This window comes from Pelobates fuscus, chromosome 2 (assembly GCF_036172605.1).
Source record: "Pelobates fuscus isolate aPelFus1 chromosome 2, aPelFus1.pri, whole genome shotgun sequence".
Classification (NCBI taxonomy): domain Eukaryota; kingdom Metazoa; phylum Chordata; class Amphibia; order Anura; family Pelobatidae; genus Pelobates; species Pelobates fuscus.
The window spans coordinates 225,951,367-225,967,221 of NC_086318.1; the positions used below are offsets into that span (position 1 = coordinate 225,951,367).

The window sequence follows — 15,855 nt, forward strand, 5'->3', positions numbered from 1 at the left end:
TCCAGAGTCTCCCATTGTGCCAGCCCACCTTCATAGGTCTTCGGGTAGGACAAAGGGTTCCTTGTTGTAAGTGAAGGTTGCCAGAGCTCTTGTGCCGTGCGACCGGCCAGCATGGCGGTCAGGCCCCGCCCCCAACTGTTTTTCTTTTTAAAGGCAAGCTACTGTGAGACCAGATATGAGTGGCAATGTGCACTGGCAGAGGTTGGCAGAGTACACGCTGTAGGCCTGACACCCGCTTGAAGGACACTAACTGCTATTAGCTTACAGTGAAAAACTTTTTTTCTTTTTAAAGGCACGCTATTGTGACACCAGATATGAGTGGCAAAGTGCACTTGCAGAGGTTGGCTGAGTACACGCTGAAGGCCTGACACCCGCTTGAAGGACACTGATTGCTATTAGCTTACAGTGAATTTTTTTTTTCTTTTTAAAGGCACACTATTGTGACACAAGATATGAGTGGCAAAGTACACTGGCAGAGGTTGGCAGAGTACACGCTGAAGGCCTGACACCCGCTTGAAGGACACTGATTGCCATTAGCTTACAGTGAAAATTTTTTTTCTTTTTAAAGGCACACTATTGTGACACAAGATATGAGTGGCAAAGTACACTGGCAGAGGTTGGCAGAGTACACGCTGAAGGCCTGACATCCGCTTTAAGGACACTGACTGCTATTAGCTTACAGTGAAAAACTTTTTTTCTTTTTAAAGGCACGCTATTGTGACACCAGATATGAGTGGCAAAGTGCACTTGCAGAGGTTGGCTGAGTACACGCTGAAGGCCTGACACCCAGACGCTTGCAGACAACTAACTGCTATTCAATCTATTACAGTGAAAAAAACATTTTTGTTTTTAAAGGCACGCTATTGTGACACCAGATATGAGTGGCAAAGTGGACTGGCAGAGGTTGGCAGAGTACACACTGAAGGCCTGACAACCGCTTGAAGGACACTGACTGCTATTAGCTTACAGTGAAAAACTGTTTTTCTTTTTAAAGGCAAGCTACTGTGAGACCAGATATGAGTGGCAATGTGCACTGGCAGAGGTTGGCAGAGTACACGCTGTAGGCCTGACACCCGCTTGAAGGACACTAACTGCTATTAGCTTACAGTGAAAAACTTTTTTTCTTTTTAAAGGCACGCTATTGTGACACCAGATATGAGTGGCAAAGTGCACTTGCAGAGGTTGGCTGAGTACACGCTGAAGGCCTGACACCCGCTTGAAGGACACTGATTGCTATTAGCTTACAGTGAAATTTTTTTTTATTTTTAAAGGCACACTATTGTGACACAAGATATGAGTGGCAAAGTACACTGGCAGAGGTTGGCAGAGTACACGCTGAAGGCCTGACACCCGCTTTAAGGACACTGACTGCTATTAGCTTACAGTGAAAAACTTTTTTATTTTTAAAGGCACGCTATTGTGACACCAGATATGAGTGGCAAAGTGGACTGGCAGAAGTTGGCAGAGTACACGCTGAAGGCCTGACACCAAGACGCTTGCAGACAACTAACTGCTATTCAATCTATTACAGTGAAAAAAACATTTTTGTTTTTAAAGGCACGCTATTGTGACACCAGATATGAGTGGCAAAGTGGACTGGCAGAGGTTGGCAGAGTACACGCTGAAGGCCTGACAACCGCTTGAAGGACACTGACTGCTATTAGCTTACAGTGAAAAACTGTTTTTCTTTTTAAAGGCAAGCTACTGTGAGACCAGATATGAGTGGCAATGTGCACTGGCAGAGGTTGGCAGAGTACACGCTGTAGGCCTGACACCCGCTTGAAGGACACTAACTGCTATTAGCTTACAGTGAAAAACTTTTTTTCTTTTTAAAGGCACGCTATTGTGACACCAGATATGAATGGCAAAGTACACTGGCAGAGGTTGGCAGAGTACACGCTGAAGGCCTGACACCCAGACGCTTGCAGACAACTAACTGCTATTCAATCTATTACAGTGAAAAAAACATTTTTGTTTTTAAAGGCACGCTATTGTGACACCAGATATGAGTGGCAAAGTGGACTGGCAGAGGTTGGCAGAGTACACGCTGAAGGCCTGACAACCGCTTGAAGGACACTGACTGCTATTAGCTTACAGTGAAAAACTGTTTTTCTTTTTAAAGGCAAGCTACTGTGAGACCAGATATGAGTGGCAATGTGCACTGGCAGAGGTTGGCAGAGTACACGCTGTAGGCCTGACACCCGCTTGAAGGACACTAACTGCTATTAGCTTACAGTGAAAAACTTTTTTTCTTTTTAAAGGCACGCTATTGTGACACCAGATATGAATGGCAAAGTACACTGGCAGAGGTTGGCAGAGTACACGCTGAAGGCCTGACACCCGCTTAAAGGACACTGTCTGCTATTAGCTTACAGTGAAAAACTTTTTTTCTTTTTTAAAGGCACGCTATTGTGACACCAGATATGAGTGGCAAAGTACCCTGGCAGAGGTTGGCAGAGTACACGCTGAAGGCCTGACACCCAGACGCTTGCAGACAACTAACTGCTATTCAATCTATGACAGTGAAAAAAACATTTTTGTTTTTAAATGCAAGCTATTGTGACACCAGATATGAGTGGTGGCACTGGGCAAGTGGGCACAGTATCCACTGTGAGCCTGACACAGAAGCTGGCAGGCAGGCAACTGCAATTACATTACACAGAAAAAAAAAAGCAGACTGATGTTCTAGCCCTAAAAAGGGCTTTTTGGGGTGCTGTCCTTACAGCAGAGATCAGATGAGTCCTTCAGGACTGTAGTGGACACTGAATACCCTAGCCTAGCTATCCATTTCCCTATCAAATGAGCAGCAGCTACACTTTCCCTCCTCTATCTAAGAATGCAGCTTCAGAATGAATCTAAAATGGATGCTGGGAGGGAGGTGGAAGGGTCTGGAAGGGAGGGTCTGCTGCTAATTTGCTGGAATGTGTCTGCTGACCGTGAGGCACAGGGTCAAAGTTTACTCAATGATGACGAATAGGGGGCGGGTCAAATCGCGCATGTGTTCGCCTGCCGTGGCGAACGCGAACACGCTATGTTCGCCAGGAACTATTCGCCAGCGAACAGTTCGGTACATCACTAATTATCTATGAAAGGTATAGGCAGTTTTACAGTCCTTCAGGATGGTGCAACACCAATAATGTATATGGCCTTTAATTGTATGTGCAACAATTTACAAAATGCTGTTTAGCCATATGACATACAAAACCTTTATGGAAAATAATATTTTAAGCAAAATACACATTGTTTAGTTACTTGTATTCATATCAATGTGTTTAAAAATGTAAATGTTAAAATAGAACAAACAAAAAATAAATAAATGGGGGATTCTTAAGTGTTCTGTTGTAACCAGAAGCAACATGAGGTCCCTCCCCCCTTTCTTTAAATACTGTACATCTATTAAACAGATAAAGTACACCTGCAGTTGACTATCTGATTGTTTCCCCATCTTCTGGGCTGTAGAATATATAATAAAAACTAGAGGAACTGGTTAGTATTTTACCAACTCTCACACATGTGCAGTGATGGAGGACTAGAGAGAACATATTGGTATGTTTTGATTTTTTTTTACCTCTTAGTGCCTAGTGCATTGAGTATTCCCCAAGACTTTGGTTTGCTCCACAATTAATCCTGGAGAATTGGGCATCCTTCTGACATCCCAGAACTGTGGGTTAACTTACATAATATCTATCAGAATAACTGTGCATTCCTATGGCACCCTGATGGTTGGGCATCACACATACATTCTAAGGAAACATTACATGGGAAGAGGCAAACACACCAATTCCACTACTAACTTACAAAAATGGGTATTGAAAACAGCAGTGATGTAAAGACTGCCTCTAAGTTGAAGCGTATCCATGGTACCCTAAATTATTTAGGCTCTCACCCACCACACATATGTTTGAAAATGCTGGGCTATTGATTCCTCAAGGAAAAGTGGGCCGGTTCAACCCCTGATCTGATTTAGCTTCTACCATACAGCCCAGCGGTAGAGGAACAAGCAGCTGTGCAACCATGAACCCTCTTGCTTGGTGTGTTATAACTTGTTTATTAATGTTAGTGCAATAGACTTTGAAAGTCATATATCATATTTCCAGATGACTTAGGTAAGGTAATACAGTGTGAGTAGGATATAACTTCACAGAAGAGGAATTAGGACAGAGTATGGGAATGGGCAGTCATATAACTGATTAGAATTGATATAGGTAAACACAAAGTCACTGATCTCATATTTTTGGTAATGCTTTTCAAATGATTTAATATTTTTGGATGAAGTTTTAACCAGAATTTTTTCAAAATATTAAAATATCAAAATTATATCATACATAAAAATGTCAATATATTACAATATTAAAACATTTTTCAATATATGAAATAATTTTAAAAGTTGATCCAAAAATATTAAATTGTTTGAAAAGCTTTATCAAAATATTAACATACTGACTTCATGGCTTTAATAGCTTGAATGCTGTCCTTAAAGTTTGTGTTTTAATATGCTTCAGATATAAGGTTGAGATTGCTACTAGTAGTAAAGTAATAAGTGAAATTTGCTAGAGGTATGTGTACACATATAATAAGGCTTTAAGTAAATATGACATCCATGAACATAAAAAAGAAAAAAAAGTGAGCACGTTGGTTTAAAAACAGGCTTTGAGCCACTAGACTAGGCAAATGTACAATGTCAGGTAGCAGGCTAAGAGTCCTGTCCTTGACAGTTGGGGATCCTTCATGATTGCAATGGACTCACAGTGCAAGACCTCTAATAAAACCACTGCACCAAGGCCTGCTTCACATTCCAGAGGATCAAAGTGACTCATGAAGAAAGAGAAGCCATCACCTTTGTTTTTACTGTGGAGAAAGACACTTCATCTCTCATTGCCCTGTTCGCCCACCTAGGCTTCCAGCTCTCCGACTGGCTACCACATTTCTTCATCCCATGAGCTCTGCATGCCAGCCTGAAAAACCTCAAAGATGCCGACATGCCTGTCCGTGCTTGCCCCCCCCCCCCCCCCCCCGAGAAAATTTCCATCTCCTGCTCCAGAGAAATCTGCACCTCCTTCTGCAGACACTCCTGTTAAAACAACCAGTACCATCACCACTTCCTCTCTGCTCAAAGATCTACCTTAGGATTGTACCTATACCTCACGGTACTAAAGTCTGCATAAAGGATTTGGAAACGTTTGAAAAGGAATTGCAAGCCGTGAACTTCATTCCTGTTGATGTACCTAAGAAAAAAGTTCAGAGGATGTGCCTTCTGGATTCAAAGTACTTACCACCTGCACCCGGATCCTCAAAGTCCTTGACGACTCTTAAGCAGTACCAGAAGCTGGTACTATGGGGCTCCTTAGTGTGAAGGAACTCCTCTCTGGGGACTCTGATATCGACGAATGTTATTCCACGGATGGGGGATATGACAGTAAGGAATACTACCTCTACAAAGAACCTGTTCATGCCCAGAGGGCGTTCTTAAAGGAGGGGTATTGGCACAGTTATCATCGTGCCATCCAGACGGCCAGGCATGGTCGCCCCACAGGTGCTAGTGAGGGGATTTGAACCTGGGTCTTTCTATATCCTAAGCCATCTCCCCTGCCTCTGAGCCTCTTCAGAACATCTGGTTCAAGCCCTGTTGACCTGGTATTGTCTGCAGCACAGGGGGCTGGACTTCACCTGTGGTTGCTGTCTATCACTCTAAGTCCACCTGAAGCAGATTACCCGTTATCCACCTATATAACACTGCCTCTCCCTGAGGGCGGGTCGGTTTGTTGTTTCATGTTTCCTGACTTGGATTGTGACCCCTGCTTCTGGATCTTCATTAATGCCTGTTCGCCGCCTTCCCTGACCTTTTTGATACCGTGCCTGACTACTCTTCTAGATTTGCCCTTGTCTGTTTCCACGTACACGGTTACTGTTCCTGCCTAGCCCCCGTGCACAGATTCACAGCCCAGGTAGTTTCTTACCTGGTTACCGTGGGCTGTGTTTATCTGCAAGGGTGAGCATATATCTCTGCACATCGGACTCCAACCAAGGTAAGCCGAGACACACTGCCATTTTGGAGTCAAGAAGGAATTGTTTTCTCAGTTTGTGTTAAAATTGGAAATTGGCTCAAGTTCCCTCCCCCCCCCCCAAATTTCAATTGTGACACATTTAAAATTGGCACACATTTAGATCTTAATGAATAATAAACAAATACTAACTTTATGCTGATTCCTTTCAAATACTTTTTTTTTTTTTTATTATGGTAAGTAAGGGAAAGGGTAGAAAAGAAAAGAAAGGGGGGAAAGTTTGCTCTCCAACCAAAATCAGATACATATGTAGGGAAACATAAACATTTTAGACATATGAAATTTGACATTACATTTTAAATAATATAATTCTAGCATTCCATACATTGTTAACCCCTTAAGACCGCAGGGCGTTCTATGCCGTCCCTATTTGGATGGCTCTAAACACCGCAGGACGGCATAGAATGCCCTGCGATCTTATGTACTTACACGGTCACTGGCGATCCCACGCCGGCGATCCCACGCCGGCGATCCCACACCGGCGATCGCTGTATGGGGACTTACCTGGGAGCCCAGGGAGTCCCCCTCTGTCCTTTTCGGCCCCCCTGGGCCATGTGATTGTGAGGTTCTTGCATAGCCGTCCAAGGCATTGCCAGCAGGGGGAGTGCCTGTAATGACAGGTACTCCCCCTGCTGTCTGAAAATAAAATATTAAATGTTAAATCAGTGTAAAAATAAATAATATATACTTAGATCATATATATATTTATTATATATATGATCTAAGTATATATACACACATATACACACATACACATACACTGTCTAAGTGTATTTTAATATTAATATATACATAATTATATATATTAATATAAAAATACACGTACAATGATATTGATTAAATATATATATAATTTTCATTATATATTTATATATAATAAAAAATAAATATGTTAATACGTTAAAAAATAAAATAAAAAAAATAATAAAAAATAAATAAAAAATATATATTCATGTGTAATTTCGTTCTAACTGTATTTTAAAATTAATATTTATATATATATATATATATATATATTTGATATCATATATATATATATATATATATATATATATTGATATCAAAATACATGTACAATGAAATAATATATATATATACATAAGTATATACGTATATATCACTATATATATACCTATAAATAAAAATAATTTTAGAAAATTATATACATATATATATATATATATATACACACTGTATATATATATATATATATATATATATATATATATATATATAATAATTCTACGTATATATTTATGTAATAATTTTACATAATAAGTTAATTGTATTCATTACAATTTGCAGGACCTGCCTGACAACCCAGGCTGAAAGTTCAAGGAATTTAATTTGCTAGCACTATATTTAGCCCTGTAACTTTCCAAGACACCATAAAACCTGTACATGGGGGGTACTGTTTTACTCGGAAGACTTCGCTGAACACAAATATTAGTGTTTCAAAACAGTAAAATGTATTACAACGACGATATCGTCAGTGACAGTGACTTTTTTGCATTTTTCACACACAAATGGCACACTGACGATATAATTGTTGTGATACGTTTTACTGTTTTGAAACACTAGTATTTGTGTTCAGCGAAGTCTCCCGAGTATAACAGTACCCATCATGTACAGGTTTTATGGTGTTTTCAAAAATTACAGAGTCAAATATAAGGTTTGCTTTTTTAGGTTGGTTATGTTGCCTTTAAGACCGTACGGTAGCCCAGGAATGAAAATTACCCCATGATGGCATACCATTTGCGATAGTAGACAACCCAGGGAATTGCAAATGGGGTATGTTCAGTCTTTTTTAGTAGCCACTTGGTCACAAACACTGGCCAAAGTTAGTGTTAATATTTGAAAATGCAAAAACACTGGCCAAAATTGGCGTTCAAATTAGTTTTTTGCATTTTCAAATATTAACACTAACTTTGAAAAATTTAACACGCTATATTTGACCCTGTAACTTCCCAAAACACCATAAATCCTGTACATAGGGGGTACTGTTTTACACGTAAGACATCGCTGAATACAAATATGTGTATTTTATTGCAGTCAAAGCAAACAGTATTTTGACATTCACAGTTAAAATGTCACGTAGAAATAAGAACATTTTAAAAAATCTTATTTTCTCCCATTATTTTTTTTATATTTTATTCATATTAAATTATGTTCCATACCTAAATATTTGATGTTAAACGAAAGCCCTGTTTTCCCTGAATAAAATGATATATAATAATTGTGGGTGCATTTAATATGAAAGAGGTGAATTACGGTTGGACAGACATATAGCGCAAATGCCAGGTTTTGTTTACGTTTTGTTTTGATCACAACTTGTACATTTGGCTGCGGTCTTAGGGGGTTGAACATTATCCAATTTTCCAATTTATGCTAATTCTATCTTCCTAACTGGTTGAAAAAGTTAAGCAAGAAAAATAAGACAAATACACTAAAAAAATAGAAAAAATTTTAGAATTGTCAGTAGGGTGTTAAAAAAAATAATAGAGTTTAGATGCTTTTTGTTTTACTTACAGATTTTTGCCTCTGTTGCTGTTTAGAAACTGTTCCCATATTTTAACTGATACAACAGTGCCAACCAGTAGAATGTTATCTCTAGCTGAGCTCTCCCACACAGAATGTATCACCTCAGGATAAAGTATTATAAATAACCAACTGACTTGAGAAAAAGGAAGTATACACACCTGCTGTAAAATGCTGACAAGAGATTTATGCTAGGATAGAAAATAATTCCAGGTAAAGAGAACCTGATTCTCCATTGTAAGGGGCTCTTATCTATTCTCCCCTGTTCATCCTTCCAGTCCGTAAGCGATTGCAGCAAACAGCAGGACTGGAAGGCGGAGCTATTCCCTCACTGTAGCCTCTAGTCTAGTGCCTTTCTTCACTACCTCCTCCCATGCCTGTAGAATAGGCAGTCTGCAGCCAGCCTGTGCACTAATCTGCAGTTTGAGGTGTTCAGAGAGAAGAGGATCAAGGAACACACAAGCCACCAGGTGCCATGGGCCAGCTCTGCTGCTTTCCCTTTTCCAGAGACGAGGAGAAAATCAGTAAGTGCCCCCATTCTGCACAGATAGGGTGATGGTAGGGAGCTGCCGGTACAGGGAGTCATGCTATCTGTTTTATTATTGCAGGTCTGGTAGGAAAGCAATAGGAGTGCTGAGTTTATTCCAGCTAGGGAAATGCACAGCTTGGAAATGCATGTGAGCAGGCAGCTAGAGTTGACACTTAAATAGATTCACAGCAGACTGCATCTTCTATAAATAAAGGAATTAAAAAGACGTGTCTGATTTCCTTCCCTCAGTTTTCTGGCAGCTTATTTCCATTAACAGATCCAGACAAGGTAAAACTAAATGGCATTAATATGTATCTTAGACTTAGAGCTTTGTGATTTTAAACTTAGTTGTGTAGTATTTAAGTGTATGGTGTGGCTATTGTGTATCACCCCCCCATAGTGCAGCTGTGCATCAGTTCTCCAATCCTTTTTCTGCAGCTTTACCCCTTGTCTGACATGCTTTAAGTTAAAAATGCTCACAAACACACTGTGCCTGTACTGTGTATATCTGTGTGTGCATTTTATATACTCTATATATGCATACACACAGACACCACTCAGGTGTCTTCAAGAAAAATATAAATACATAAATTGTAGGTCTGATGAGACTATCTCTGTGTTCTATACCTCTTCATCTGTCAAGGATTAGGCATAGAAACACAATGTTCCACAATCCACCGCACCTACATTGTATTTATTTTCTTAGTTTATTTATCTTTCGTGATTTTCCCAGAGTTATGTTATTTAGATACTGGAATATTAGAATTATTTTGTTTGTCTGTGTGTGCGAGTATGTGGAACCAGTGCATGTAGGTATTTTTACATAGGTATAATAGGTTGGATGGCTGAATTGCTCCAATTTCATACACTACTATAATCAAAGAATCTGAACGTTTCGTAGCGTTAAGATTTAAACCTCTTTTTTATTATGAGCGACTCTGTATAACTTAAGTGATGGCTGACTTATGACTGACCATAGACATCAATCAGATTTCAAAGCCACAGCCCCCAATTACCTTCTGATATTGTAATCAATAAGAAATATCCATAAATAGGTAAATGTGAAACTCCCTATACTTATACAACATTAACTTTAAATCAAGACTCATTTTGAAGAAACAAATAAAACCTATTTTGATGCAAAAAATGCTCAAAACAAAATAATTAATTAAGAAAAATGTACTATCCAGGGAGCAGTTTCTTCATTATGGAACAACAAAGGCCTTTCAAATTCTCAGTATCTAGGCCAAAGAATTCCAGTTTCGGCATATGGTTTATATTTGAGATTCTTTTTACTCAGGAGTCGGGAAGCAGGATTAGAAATGACAACATTTTGAAAAACAACATGCCTCTGGTCTTTAAAAAAAATAAAAAAAAAAAAAATGGTGTTATGTGAATTTACAACCACTAACATCTATTGTAAGCTAAATTACTAATCAGAGGTTTTGTGACAATGTCCACATCATTGTACAACCTGTAGAATGGAACTTCAGTGGTCCACTTAAATAGTTTCCTTTTTTCTATGTTGGAGCTCAACCTAATGAGAAAGGTTACTACACTGCAGCTGTTATAGGGGAAAATCATAAACATGCATACTTCAGAATGCTATTCGTTGGAGAAAAAGAAGACAGAAAATTGATATCTGCACTTTATTGACTATGGTGCGGAACGACACATTTTCTGTTAGAGCCTCATATAATTTGTGCTCTCTCTACACCTGAGTGCCTATACCTTGCTTCAAGCACTTGTTGGACTCCAGATGTTTTAACCAAGACTGCAAGCAATTAAAGGGAACCCAGGACTATAGGTTCCCTTATAGCAAAGTCATTGTCATGCCGATCAAGCAAAATTCATAATTCAGATACTCTATCAAAATAGTAATATCCTATTTATAGCACGCTGAATGTGCTAAGGTATTCACTATAGAATTAAAGCGACACTATAGTCACCAGAACTATTCTGATGTAGTCATATTTAAGTGGCTTTATCAGTTTTACATTCCTAATTGTAATCTCCCTTTGCCCACAATCCTAAATTTATATTTATTATTTTTTTTTTTATATTTGTCAAAAATTTTCATTCCTGTAACCTCTTTTGTGTTCCTGTCTGCCCATGATATTCTTCTGTGGGATATACTTGACCGACAGATTGTGGGTAAATTAGTTTTGCAAATGAAATGGAACTTTGCTTAAAGGGACACTATGACACCAAAACAACTTTAGCTTAATGAAGCAGTTTTTGGGTATAGATTATGCCTCTGCACTCTCACGGCTCAATTATTTGCCATTTAGGAGTTAAATAATTGTGTTTATACCCCCCTGTGACCTGCACAGCCTTTCTATACACTTCCTGTAAAGAGAGAACTAATGTTTAACAATAACACTGTTTATTGAACATTCTGTTCAATTTAGAATTTCTTATATCCTGCTCTATTAATAGCTTGCTAGAGCCTACAGGAATCCCTGTGTGTGATTTAAGTTTAATTTACAGTGCAGGAAATACAAACTTCTAAAGAAAGTTAATATCTTATTGGAAATTAAAAAAAACACATTCATGCAGGCTGTGTGAGTTACAGGGAAGATGTGGCTATGCTGCATGGGCAGTAACAAACGTGATTTAACTTCTAAATGCCAGAAAAATTAGCAGTGAGACTTGCAGGAACATGATCTATGCACCAAAACGGCTTCATAAAGGTAAAGTAGTTTTGTTGCCTATAGCGGGGGTTCCCAACCCAGTCCATGATTTAGGGGTTATCCTGTTGTGTCTATAGTGTTTTTTTGTTTTTGTTTAGTTTTTTCTTTCTATCTAAAAACACCTTAGACTCCATTGGGTAATCCCTAAATCCTGGACTGTTAGGGGGTACTTGAGGACTGGGTTGGGAACCACTGGCCTATAGTGTCCCTTTAAGGTCCACCCATTGCCAAAGAGTGCTAAAGATCATGCTTCCCATAAGAAAAAATGTGTACCTACTTTATCTTGCTTATAACGAAAAAACTGAGATAAATGAAAAAAAAAATAAAAAATAAAAAAAAGAGGAACAAAATAGGAAAACAACCTTTAAAATGACAGTTCCTCTTTAATAAACCTCTGAAAGAAAGAAAGAAAGAAATTCAATTTGGAAACAGTTAGCTATTCATGTCTGATATGTGTGCTACTTTGCATAGATTTTGTTGTTTCACATTTTCTTATTTTCTGTAGATGCATACAAGTTTGTGAACTGACTATTAAAAATTGCATAAGTGACTTATTTTCAGTGTGTTGTTTTAGCTATAGTGTAATCAATGAATAAATGATCAAAACCAAACCGTGAAAAAAATGCCACATTTATAAATGTTAATTATTCTAAAAGGAATTGTAACGGACCGTTTCAGCATAAAAGGATAAAACCCAGTTTAGGCGATAATCCCCTTTAGATATACCAGCAGCTACTGTAAGCACCAATATGTCCACAGATGGCCCTTAAAGGCCCAGTAGCAGTAATATAAACTATTACATGCCCAAATATAGTTTTTACAGTGCAATATGTCCAGGGGCCATAGTCGCAGGGCAGGAGGCTAGCAACCAGGCTTCTCCAGTTCACAGTGGCGAAGTTGGTTTCGCCACAATTCTCCCCTTTACCAATTAGACTAACAGGGTACCTGACCTCCTGCCGGTCAGTGCCCTGGTTAGTCCAGCAACCCACCCACAAGACAAAACCAGCAGTACAGCCCACCCACAATAAATGGTTACTCCACCTGGGTAAGGGAGAATTTTGTCCATGTCCAGGTGCCTTACCACGGCTGTGTGGGGGACTGGTAGGCCGCCTTGGTGGGTTGCTGAGTGGGCAGAGACCAGCGGTACTCTGTCCTGGTGCCAGCACTACCACGGGAGTAGGCTGGTTGGAGCCTGGTTGCTGGAGACTGACTGTCTCCCCTGTAGGTGCATAGCTCGGCTGCCGGAGGGGGAGACCGACTGTCTCCCCTTTGGATTCACCGCTCTGTGGCTGGAGAACAGGACCGACCGTCCCTACCCCTTGTGCTGTAAGTGCAGAGACTACGGTCCCATCTGCACAGTTGTGGGGCTTAACATCTCCCCTTGGTGGGTTAGACTGCCGCTGGAGAGAGGGTGTAACAAGCTCCTCTCTCTGGACGGTGAACTGCCGCTGGGGAGAGGGGTTGGCAGGCTCCTCTCCCTGCCACTCTCTCTGCTGGTGGAAAGGGAGACCAGCTGTCTCCCCTTTCATTCTCTTGTCCCGCTGCTGGGGTGCGAGACTGACTGTCTCTGCTCCCTGGGGTACACGCTGCCGCTGGGGAGGAAGGACTGCACCTTCTGCTCCCTGGGACACACACTGCCGCTGGGGATGGAGGACGCTGCTCTCCTCTCCCTTCACTTCACACGGCCTTCTTGGCATATCACTTTGCTGCTGGGGGGCAGGAACAACTACCTCTGCCCCCTGTAACTCAGCCTGCCGCTGGGGAGGAAGGACTGCACCTTCTGCTCCCTGGGTTACACACTGCCGCTGGGGAGGATGGACGACACCATCAGCTCCCTGGGGTACACACTGCCGCTGGGGAGGAAGGACGGTACCTTCTGCTCCCTGGGACACACACTGCCACTGGGGAGGACGGACGACACCATCAGCTCCCTGGGGTACACACTGCCGCTGGGGAGGAAGGACTGCACCTTCTGCTCCCTGGGACACACCTTTGAGTCCCCGAAACGCACTCTGCCGCCGGATAGGGCGACCGATACCCTTGGCTGGATCTGCCATGAATCGCAGGTACTCGTCTGCCTGGCTCCTTACGAACTGTATGTATTTCTCCTCTGGGTTGGGTCCAAAGTACGCCAGCCGCATGGCAACCTCTCTGTCAAACTCCTCCTGAGTGTAGCTGGGTGCCATGCTTGCTCTGCTGCAGTTGGTTCCTTGTAGATAGGGTCGCTGTACGGGTACTAGCGTTGCCCTCAATTTGTAATCCAGGAATGGTGTTGTCTGTAGCTGTCCTTCTGGTTGTAGGAACGATCCCGCCGCTTGCCACCAATTGTAACGGACCGTTTCAGCATAAAAGGATAAAACCCAGTTTAGGCGATAATCCCCTTTAGATATACCAGCAGCTACTGTAAGCACCAATCTCCCGAACTGGAAACACACGGATTCACCAACTCTCGAACAGCAGACACACGAACCCTGGAAGCAGCCGAACAGGAAAAGCAATACGAACAGCTTACACTCCTGGCAGTCGGCATACAGTCCCCTTTCCCCCAAGAAAGAGACAACACTCCAGCTTCAGGGTTAAACAGCAACAAAACTGATTTATTCACACACAGGCTTATATGAGATTCTCACATGCAAGGGAGGGGTTTACAGTACACCAATCCAGTTTAAGGTACAACCCACACATCTCCTCCCTCCAACATATCTGTTAACACAATTAACAGGGACATAGTTTTACCCAAGTTTTGGATGTACCCTAAATACTTGGGGTACATCCACAAATCCAATATCTCCAGATAGCCCTAGTCTGGAGGAACAACATACGTTAAAATCAGCCCATTCGGATAAACGGTTCGGGAGTTATGGGACTTTAAAGTATTGACCGACCGCATGGGTAAAGTATCCGAAAACAGTTCCATGCATTTTGGCCCTGCGGTCGGTCACAGACAAGGGAATGAAAACAGGCGAATTGCCTGTGTTATAGAGCCTGGAGAGGGTTTGAATGAATTCCCTTGTTTGTGGGGTTCTTTCTACCGAACGGCGGGCCATTCGGTAGTTTCTATACGAATTTCTGGAAGTATGGAGTTCTCAGCGGTGTTTGCCTAGTCGAGTGTCCGATTTTAGTTCCAGACACTCGACGGCAAAACACCGCTGTTCGGTAGTTTAAGATGGCCGCCGCCACGTGTTAGTTTCCCGAATGGCGGCCACCCAGAGGACAAAGAATATATTACACTGATTGCCAATTACCCGTTTGCAACATTGTTGCAACCGGTAATTGGAGGCACACTTATTCCTGGGTGGTCTGGTTGTTCGGTAGTTTCACTCAATATACTGAAGGGAGTGATTCTACCGAACAATCAGATGAATGCTGCATACATATCCCAGGTTAAACTCCACACATAAATGCATATGTAATATTAAAGGCAGTATACTGGAATATGCTCCACAGTCTTAAAGGGACAGTAGTCCCAAAAGTCCCAATATGTCCACAGATGGCCCTTAAAGGCCCAGTAGCAGTAATATAAACTATTACATGCCCAAATATAGTTTTTACAGTGCAATATGTCCAGGGGCCATAGTCGCAGGGCAGGAGGCTAGCAACCAGGCTTCTCCAGTTCACAGTGGCGAAGTTGGTTTCGCCACAGGAATATTAGTCGGTTATCCTTGCTTTGGTTGGTCTCTGCTACTGGAAGCTCCTGCCACTTTGTTAATCCTGGTCATACAGGGCTGCATGCTATAGTTGTTATGGTGCTTAAAGGTTAGCACTTCCGTAGCTCTCCCACAAAATATAATGGGTTGATTTTGTTTGGCTGGTACATTACATGCTTTCTTGATCCCTGTTAGCTGGTTTTATTTTTTTCTTTAGTTTCTTTATCTTTTTTTTTTTTTTTTTTTTTTTTACAAATTTGTAATGCTTTCTGTTTTTAATGCACCAAAATGGGGTTAAAAAAAAAAAAACTGAAAAAATAGAACATATTCAAATAGGTTTTTAGAAATATATACGTATGCTAAATTTACTTGTACTACTTTTATTA

At 40.9% G+C, this 15,855-nt stretch overlaps 1 protein-coding gene across 3 annotated transcripts in view; it reads left to right on the forward strand.

The window, feature by feature from the left end:
- Positions 1-8,965: 8,965 nt before the first annotated feature.
- LOC134587103 (A-kinase anchor protein 7-like) overlaps positions 8,966-15,855 on the forward strand; it is a 154,584-nt gene continuing 147,694 nt past the window's right edge. For 2 of the 3 annotated variants that reach the window (XM_063443228.1, XM_063443227.1), the window contains exons 1-2: positions 8,966-9,124; positions 9,379-9,417. In XM_063443228.1, coding sequence (XP_063299298.1) covers positions 9,076-9,124; positions 9,379-9,417 — 88 coding nt within the window. In that variant the 5' untranslated portion in view covers positions 8,966-9,075. The remainder of the gene's footprint in view (positions 9,125-9,378; positions 9,418-15,855) is intronic. The other variant, XM_063443229.1, reaches the window with a different exon arrangement.